Below are 9,158 nucleotides of genomic sequence, written 5' to 3'. Positions count from 1 at the left end.
AATTCAGATTAATCTTTTGGGTGGATCTCTGCCTATTCATAATAACCAGTCTGTCGTTAAGGCAAAGCAGACTTCAGAATCTATTTTCACATCTCTCCCTTCCTTACAGGGCAAGGTGCACAAAGTAACTTCAAGATATTGAGAATATCAGAGAAAGCCATTGTGAAGTATTTGACTGTGCAGCATCCAATTTCTAGTATTAGAACTGACCTAACAGAACACCAGGAAGGAAATAGAGGAGAACAAAAAGGAACAGAAATACAGTATGATTATCTTTAAACCCAGCCACTATGGTTTTTTATACAAATTCTTCCAGATATTAGTGTAATAGAACAACCTCCTATTTCACAGTTTTAGGGCCCCAAATCTTCATGAGCAGGGCTGCAAGGTCCCACTATCCCAAACAGTCAGAGCCAGCACCAGACTCTGTTGTACACAGACAGCAGCAGGAAGTACTGCCAACATGATTTTTGAAATAAGAATCGCCATGAGTAATTTTAGTCCACAAGTTTCATGCAGGAGTTTGAGCAGACTCTTATTCATTGTACTGGCTTCTTTTCGTTTTCTTCCAAGTTCAATTAATTTTCAGAAATTTTTTGCTTTAGCTTTTGATTATCCTCCAGTGCTTCATTTTTGCTCTGCTCTTCTGGATTCTTTGCTGAATCAGGATTGTACCGATACAAATACCCATATGGACGGAGATGATAAATCAAATATTCCAAATGATACATAGTCACAGAATCAACGTAGTGGAATGAAACTGCTAGATCGGAGCAGCATCCGGGACCCTAAAATGCAAAACAAGTCAAAATAATCAGCAAGAATTGCAAAGCATGCCCTGGATTAAAGATCCAGGAAGAATTCAAACACATACTTGACTTCATGGTAATAAATTCACTATCATCAGTCATTCATACTTCAAATTCTAATATTAGAAGAGCAAAATGTATCAGGCATATCTGCCAAAGCATCCTTCCAAAATAAAGTTGGACAAAGTCTTTTGCTTCTGTAATCAAGCCAGTGAAAAAACTAGCTGCCCTCACTAATGCCAGAGGTTTTTTTGCTTTTCTATACGTCTTTTTTTATGCAGGTGTTTAAACAAAACCAAGAAGCAGCAAGCAGGTCTAAATGCATTGCATTTATATATGAATCAATACCTGCTTATTATTCATGACAGCATCCATCCAGAGTATGTAAGCCAGATGTGAGTGCGCGCATATCTCACACGTTATACAGTTTGGCAAAATTGCCAGTATCTAACTTCCTACATATAGAAAGCTGTAACAAATCATTTTGGAACTATTTTTAAGTTTATTAAATTCATTGACATTATTAAGCATTTTTAAGAGCTAAAAGATCACTGTTAACACATTTGTTACAACTTGTTTTTACGAGCTCAAATTTAGCTTTCAGAGCACTTTTCTGGAAGAAAATTGCAGGGGCGGGGGTGCAGGGGGGCGGTTCATCAGGCTTGATTGTAGAGCTGCTATCATTCCATCTCTAATCGGGATTAAGATTCAACATTTAAAGACACTGAAGAGAACGCTTGTTACATAATTGTTATTCTTTCAATACCTGCTAAGTTTGACCAATACAGCTTGGTTTTGATACCAGACAAAGTAGTCTCTATGCAAACACAAATTTGATAGGACAGGATCAAATATGCGATTTCCATTATGGATCCTCACCACCACTGCACCGGTTACAGGTGTAACTGTCCACAGCTCAGCCACCCATGAACTGCAACCATAGCTAAAGCGGCTGCATCCTGACACACTAAATACAGCATCATAGCTGTTTTAAGCTATAGAAATGCTCAAGCTACTGAGTACAAGCATTAAAATAGATGCTTCACAATGAAAAGCGTCTACTGAGGATCTAGATTTTTTTTTCCTCATCTTTACTGTGTAAAAAAATCCCATATCCTATTCTTCATTTTAGCCATTTATGCTCATCTCAGAGCTTGCTGAAAAAATAATATAAAAGTATTAAAAAATAAAATAAAAAAATAATCTAAAAGTAAGATTATAATCCTAAAAAAGAAACCACATCACAGATTATATGATCATCAAAGTTGACAATGCAGAATACTTTCAGATCGCTTTAATTTCAAGCAGCGCCCTGCTCCCTCTCACTTTATTTTTTTTTAAACTGGAGATTTCAGATGTGGAATACAAAGGACAACCTGAAGTTCTTACAGGAAGAATGTTTCAGCTTGTAAATGCTATTTTTGTTGCTACAACAAAAGAATTTAAATAAATAATAAAATTGCTTTGCCAGCTCTCACACTTGCTTCCACTTCTACAGAAGGTAGGCGAGAGTTCAGTACAACTACATGAGGAAATCTAATCATATTTCCTTGTTTAGGTCATGCTTTTACTTCTAGGCAATGTTCATTCTTCTGTAATCTTTTCAATGAAATTCATTTACATGTACATTTTAACAACCTTCCATAAAAAAGTGAGTGCAGGGCAGTGACCAACGTTCAAGCCAGGTAACACTGCACACAGTTATCAGTGACAAGAGGAGTACATTGCAGCACATCTCCATTTGAAGGGAATAGACTAGCAGGCAGTACAGTCACGCAGACCATTACCCACCAGCCCCTCCAGTAACTTGGGAATCTCTTAGCCAATGTCGACCGACTACAATCATGAGCAAGTCTCAAAATTATCTCTATATCTACAGGTTTTATGCAAAGGTTGCTGTTGGGTAGAAGATGAAGGTGTATCAGTGCCACCTTCCCTTTCAGTAGGCTTTAATGTAACTAATCCATACTGTTGTGTTTCCAAGCACATACAGCTTGGAATGGACCATGCTGGTCTCACTTCTCACCACACACTGGTAGTTGGGTGACTGGAGAAGAAGCTAAGGACACTGTGTGTGAGACACGAGGGAATAAAACAGAACAATAACTTTGCAAGGAAGGTAGCAGTGGTGACACTAGACAAACATGTCAAAAAGGTTTCATCATTTTTTGCTGTCCACAGAACATAGTAAAACTGCAGTAATAATTTACAACTCACTAGCTCTTCTGGAACGTTAAGTTCTTAGCATTAACTTCTAGTTGATGACTAGTGTATTTAACACATCTGCACACAGGTGTATCACAAGATATCACAACAAAGTCTTCTTGTCTAAAATATATTGAGCTGCTATTAAACTGCTAATTCACACATCATACACATTCATATATCATACACATTCATACACATCACAAGATATATTTCATAAAATGGGTACTATGTTCCTAAGGACTTACCTCTACGGAAGGATAATAATTGTAATTCCAGTACCAGAATGTTTTTGGTAGGTATCCTCTGATTAAGTGATGCTCTGGAACGAAGGGATGAAAAGTTTCTCTACCACTTGCATCCCTAGAATCTCCTGCTTCCACATTCATGATCTCCATGCATTTTCCTAGTGCTAGGTCTTCAATAGAGGAACTGTGAGTGCATTTGTTAGTTTTAAATGCAGTAACGAATCTCTTCAGAGCTTCTTTGCTCAGAACATACCCTGCTCCTCCACTCATGTAGCCCTGTTTCACAAAGGGCTTAAACCTTCTTCCAAAGTATATTGGCTGTTCAGGACTGTATTTTGAAAGAAGCCATCTCAAATTGTCCAATACGACATACGTATCATCATCTGCTTTCATAAACCAATCAGCATCATCCAAATAATGGTCATATACATATTGAAAAGCTTTAATAGTCTTCCAGTACAGCTGGTCCCTGCCTTCTTTGGTTTCTAGGCCCACAGTTGGGAAGTCTTTATTCTCCTCAGAGCTCATAAAAAGTATTTTATTACAACGCTGGGCCCAAGTGGCCTTAACATGCTTGGCTTTCTTTTCTAGATTTTGAGGTCCAGTCATGACCCAACACAGTATTTTCACCTTCTGATACAGTCCCTCTGCAATATTTTTATTCTCATCTATAAAAAGAGGAAAGTTCCAAAACAGTATTAGACTTGATTGCAAAAGAAACATTAAGAGCAACCTCCCCCCAGACATTCTGTTTCTAGATCAGAAAAGACATGCGGAGAGAGGAGAGGCATTTGCTTCCAAATATATCAGTTAATGAAATTAATGTTAGATTTAGGAAGAAAACAAACAAGACCCCCAAACCCAAGAAACTAAAATTCTTAAAGCTTCTTCAACTTCACAGGATAGAGGCAAGCATAAAAGCCATATCTGTTCAGGGAAGTGTGGCTTTAAAAAAAAACCTTTTATTTGTACATAAAAACTGTTCAGAGGCAACTTCTTTACAGTATTGGAGCACTAATGAAAATTAAAAAGCTGAATATTTTTGCCATTCACAATGAACACAACTTGGTGATTACAACACAGAAAGGTCAAAAAGGTAATAAGCTCTGTTATACATATTCATGTTAACTAACAAAACCTAATAAATATTTCTAAAACAGCAACATAGTTTTGAAAGAAAAAACAGATGGTAAGCCAGAAAGAAAGAATTTATCACCAATTCAAGTTAAACCTTATTTGTAAAAATTCAGATTAAATAACTTAGGATACTACGAAACTAGTATTATTGTTGTGCTAAAATGTTTTTATTTTCAGACAATCCTACAGAATAAATAGACACAGTTATTTGAGGTGTGTAATACAATGTTTTCCAAGCTGTCAAAGTATTTATTCCCCTCAAAGAAACACTTTCACTTGATACACACAGAGTGATTTTAACTCAGGTAAAAGAATATTCCATGGAGAGCGAGATCTTCATAACTCGTCCTAAAACATTCCTACTTGCACTTTAGGCAACAACAGACCAGATTTCTTTGTAACAATTTTCTACAATTACATTGGAAACACTCTCAAACTTGTCTTACAAAGTCTGGAGTTTAAATACATTTAAATAGCAAATTACTTGTTAACATCTTCAGCAAATGCATTATAGTGCATTTTTTCTCATCCAAACTGTCCTAGCTCAGACACTATCTGTATTTAGGATTTAGAATGAACTCATTTAATGACATGTGTCAAGTTTAAAAGTATGCCTGAAATATTAGAAGGGTCTACCTTCTTGGGGGGGTGGGAGGTGTGGGGCGGAAAAATCAGTGCAACAGAATTTCTGTGTCTTTTGACTGTGAAGAGCAATTTGTGTTTGGACTGCTGCATCATCAGCTCTGCAAACAACGCCTACAGTGACCCTCTCTGCCCCACCCCAGTTCCAAGTTTTGCTAATCGGGTCAAAAACTGAATATTTTTTTTTTTTTTTAAGCTTTATCTGAGAGGCTAGATGAAAAGTTAGAAGTGGCCCAAAATTAGCTTCTTAAAGCTAAAAAGCAATTCAGACACACCTAAAATGCTAGCACATATATCTGCTTAGCAAAACCACCATTTGATGTCAATAGCTCATTTGAGAAGTTCCTACTCCAAACAAGTCTGGATACACAAGTTGGACAAAACAGTTGAGCTCTAAGGCAAAAAACCACTAGTGTAATAAAAATTTAATCAGAGGAAAAACACCATTCAGGATACCTCAGGAGAACAAAGTTATTTAGATGTAACCTGAACATGGAGAAAGTGAAAAAAAATAATTCATACAAATTCTTGGCAGTGAAGAAAGCAACATCTTGCAATGCATGAAAAGGAGGCGTATTACATAGTTAGTAAGGCATAACAAAATACCTTTATGCTGTCCAGTGTCTGCATTGAAATTCATTTGTCCTTGCAGTTGATTGTTATCAGTATCTGCTGAGTGCTGACCATGTGGATCATTGTGAAGGATATGAGGCTGGATCTTAACCTGTTCTTCTAGTATAATGCTAAACAGAAGATAGCATACAAAAAATCCGATTGCTGATCCAAAAGTGAAGGTTATAAGGTTCAGCAAAGACTTAGAAGAGGCCATCTCCTGAAGATAATACACTGTCAAAAACAAATGAAAAACACATTAAGCTTAAAGCCACTTCACACAGAAATCAAATCTAAAACTATGGGAAGAAATCAAGGACTAAATCTCTAGAAGTAGAGATCTCAGTTCTAGCTCAGATTCAGCACCCCTGGACTTGCATGGATGTTTAAGTACAAAAATAATACAAATATTCAGATAAAATTGTACAACCACTGATAAATTTAGTGCAAAAGGCCTACCATATATTCTTTAGCTTAAAATTATAAAGGACAGTCATAAATCACAATAGTGACTGTACATACCAAAAACATTCATTATATTTATACAACATTTATACAAGAATATATAATTTAAAATGCAGTATCTTAATTATAAAATTGTAATATATGTCCACCTCTTTATTCTCTTCATCCCAAGAAATCTGTGCTTTAAAATGTAATACCCAAGTCTTTTACAAAGCTAAAAGATGGCAATCAAAGGCAATCTACAGGTCAAGATACAATATGGTCATGAGAGGTACTTAAACCTCAGGAGTAAGTATGTTACAGGAATTCTTTAACAGATGTCACAGCAGATTTTGAAGAGTTATTAAAGCAAATGTACTCTCAAAGTAAGGCAGTTTTCCTTCCACTTTTACGAAGTACCAAGGATAGAATTTCAGAAGAAAGAGTAAGATGAGATCTGAATTTTCATACAGAAACATCCATTTTTAAAAGGCATTTGGAGGAAGAGGAGAAGAAAATGCATCAGCCTCAAGGCCTCTTCTACACATCAAAACCCTTGTATTCCAGTAATAATAATAATTCAAAAAAAAAAAAATCCTTCACTTCAGCCACACTCTTGCTCCTCAAAAACTAAAGGACTTGGCTGACCATTTTTATAAAATTTAAAAAACCAGCATCTAAGCCTGCATAAAGTGAGCGTTATACTTCCAAAACAAGTGTGAATTTTTATATATTAAACATTTGCAAATCAATTTCATGCTGTTGAGGCCTGAGGCCTTCTCATCTTTGCAAGGGGTTGAGATATTTTCTAGTAATTCATGACTAAACTACAAAAATATTGACTGTTAAATACATACTGGATTCAAGCCAGAGCCTTACAAACAAGTTGATGATGTCCCCTCTGTTAGGATCATTCTTAACGTCAATGGGTGGAACCATTTAGTGAGTTAGGGAGTCAAAAAAAGAAAATTATGGAATGTACAGAGCATCGATGAAAACCATTGATAAGAAAAAAAAGCTGCAGCCACCAAACCAACTTATTTAGCCTATACCCACTTCTCTCATTGGCTGTGCAGAATCTATTGGAAACAGACTGTCCCCAAGCAAGCCACATGAATCATTTTGCAGCATCACGCACTCCAAATACGAGCTTTCTGTCTGAGTGTTCTCCTGAAGGGAAAGCAGAGAGGACACAAAGCAAGTGTGCATATCGTTAGGTTGGCACTTTCAGAAACCATCAGATTTACTGCACATGTGCAGATCTAGATCATTTGAGAGCGAAGCAGCTCTAACATGTGATATGCTTTTCTTTCCACACTGCTAGAAAAAGGAAAGAAAACCGGAAACACAACTTGAAGCACAAAATAAAAATCAAGAAACTTAAAGGTTGTATCAAATTCATATAATTATGAGGAAGCTGATGAGGAGCTGTAGTTCTTAATATGAAAAAGCACATTATACAATTTTTTCATCATACATTGTCTTCCCTCAATTCAGTACCACATCTTTTGTGACCCAGGCCTTGAAAAAATGACTTGGTTTCTAGCTTTATTTCTGTTGTCTTACATGCCACTAACTTGGGGAGAAAATCACGAGGATTTACATCAGGCGTCTTCAAAAAAAAAAACCAAACCCAAAACCAAACCCACCACATTTAAGGAAAAGCCTATATGCACAAGCAGCCTATGACACTGAAAAGTATCCCCTGTAGTAAAATTATTTTTTTGTTTTCACTTTCCCCATCTATCACCACAAAGTCCCCTCAAAATTTGCAATACACAAAGGGAGAGGGCCAGAATAAAACAATGCCTTCCTTCAGCATATTAAAAAGGAGAAAACAATAAAAATCCATGCATGCATACAGCATAGCTACAGCACTTTCTAGAAGAAAACGTCTCCATTGTTCCACTTTTCAATATTAGGTGTCTCTTCGCCATACAATTTCAGTTATCTGTTCTAACAGCTGTTAAAAGTACTCTTGCTTGCAGAGAAAAAAAGCAAATCACTTGAAAATAACTGCTGCTTATTAAACTATGGAATTATGTTAAAGTTTTTTTCCTAAAGAATCTTAATTTAAGTGTACTGGAAATGTTAAAATAGTGCGTTCATCACATTTGGAAAACAGAAGTTGATTTGGCAGTATTCCACAAGCAAAGAGGATTTCTGGGAGCAGGTAGGGACAGATGCTGAAGCTGTACTTCGTATTTGATATGAAATGCATTTAGTTACAGTTTTCAATCTAAAATAATCTACTCATTGCTCTATCAATTTTATATCAACAGGCTGGACCACTATATATATCTGTGTGTATCCACATGTTTATAAACTCTATCACTAAGCAGGACAGAAATCTTCCTTTTTTATATTATCTTGGTATTTGACCTAAGTAGAGTCTTTCAACTTGTCAGCAAAAATAACGGAATGCTATAGCATTAGACGAGAACCAGAAAACGTCTAAAAGGAAGGTCAGTTCTTATGATAAGCATCCCCACTCAGACTCTCTGTTGACATTCTTCATTTCTACACAGGGATTTATTCAGGGGCAAGACATGCAAAACACTTAACTGTTCAAGGTCAGGTTGGATGAGGTCTTGATCAACCTGCTCTAGTGAAAGATGTCCCTGCTTGTGGCAGGGAGCTGGACTAGATCATCTTTAAAGGTCCCTTCCAACGCAAACCATTCTGTGATGCTATGATTCTATGACATACACAGAGGGAAAAGGTAAGTGCAAAGCCTACTAGGTCACTAAAAGATCTCCACTTTTATTCCTATTTCTGTTTTACTTCTCTTGACTTAAAAAACAGACACCTTTTAAAAACACACCTACAACAAAAACACAGGTTTAAATTTAAATTATGCTCCACTGCTCTATCATGGCAGCTTAAATATACCTATTTAGATATTCACGTAGGTAGCCCTATTCACATCAACCAGACCAACAAATGTTTTAAAATTCTATCACAACTTAACAGTCATTGTAGGTTTGGCTCCAGTTTTAAGTTTTGAGAGTCAATGATTTCTGCATCTTCAAACTTACAGAAAAAGTACTTTTCCCATGTC

General features: G+C 36.3%; 1 protein-coding gene across 1 annotated transcript; it reads right to left on the bottom strand.

Moving 5' to 3' along the window:
• Positions 1–578: 578 nt before the first annotated feature.
• C1GALT1 (core 1 synthase, glycoprotein-N-acetylgalactosamine 3-beta-galactosyltransferase 1) lies at positions 579–5,883 on the bottom strand. Its single transcript, XM_009697876.1, has 3 exons — positions 5,648–5,883; positions 3,263–3,930; positions 579–788 (listed from the first exon to the last, which is right to left on the bottom strand). Exons 1-3 carry the CDS (start codon positions 5,868–5,870, stop codon positions 579–581), a joined length of 1,101 nt encoding a protein of 366 aa, XP_009696178.1. The 5' UTR covers positions 5,871–5,883.
• Between the last annotated feature and the right edge of the window lie 3,275 nt (positions 5,884–9,158).

This window comes from Cariama cristata, unplaced genomic scaffold (assembly GCF_000690535.1).
Source record: "Cariama cristata isolate BGI_N322 unplaced genomic scaffold, ASM69053v1 scaffold19793, whole genome shotgun sequence".
In the NCBI taxonomy this organism is placed as follows: domain Eukaryota; kingdom Metazoa; phylum Chordata; class Aves; order Cariamiformes; family Cariamidae; genus Cariama; species Cariama cristata.
Note: the sequence above shows the minus strand (reverse complement) of the source record. Positions and strands in the feature narration are given on the sequence as shown.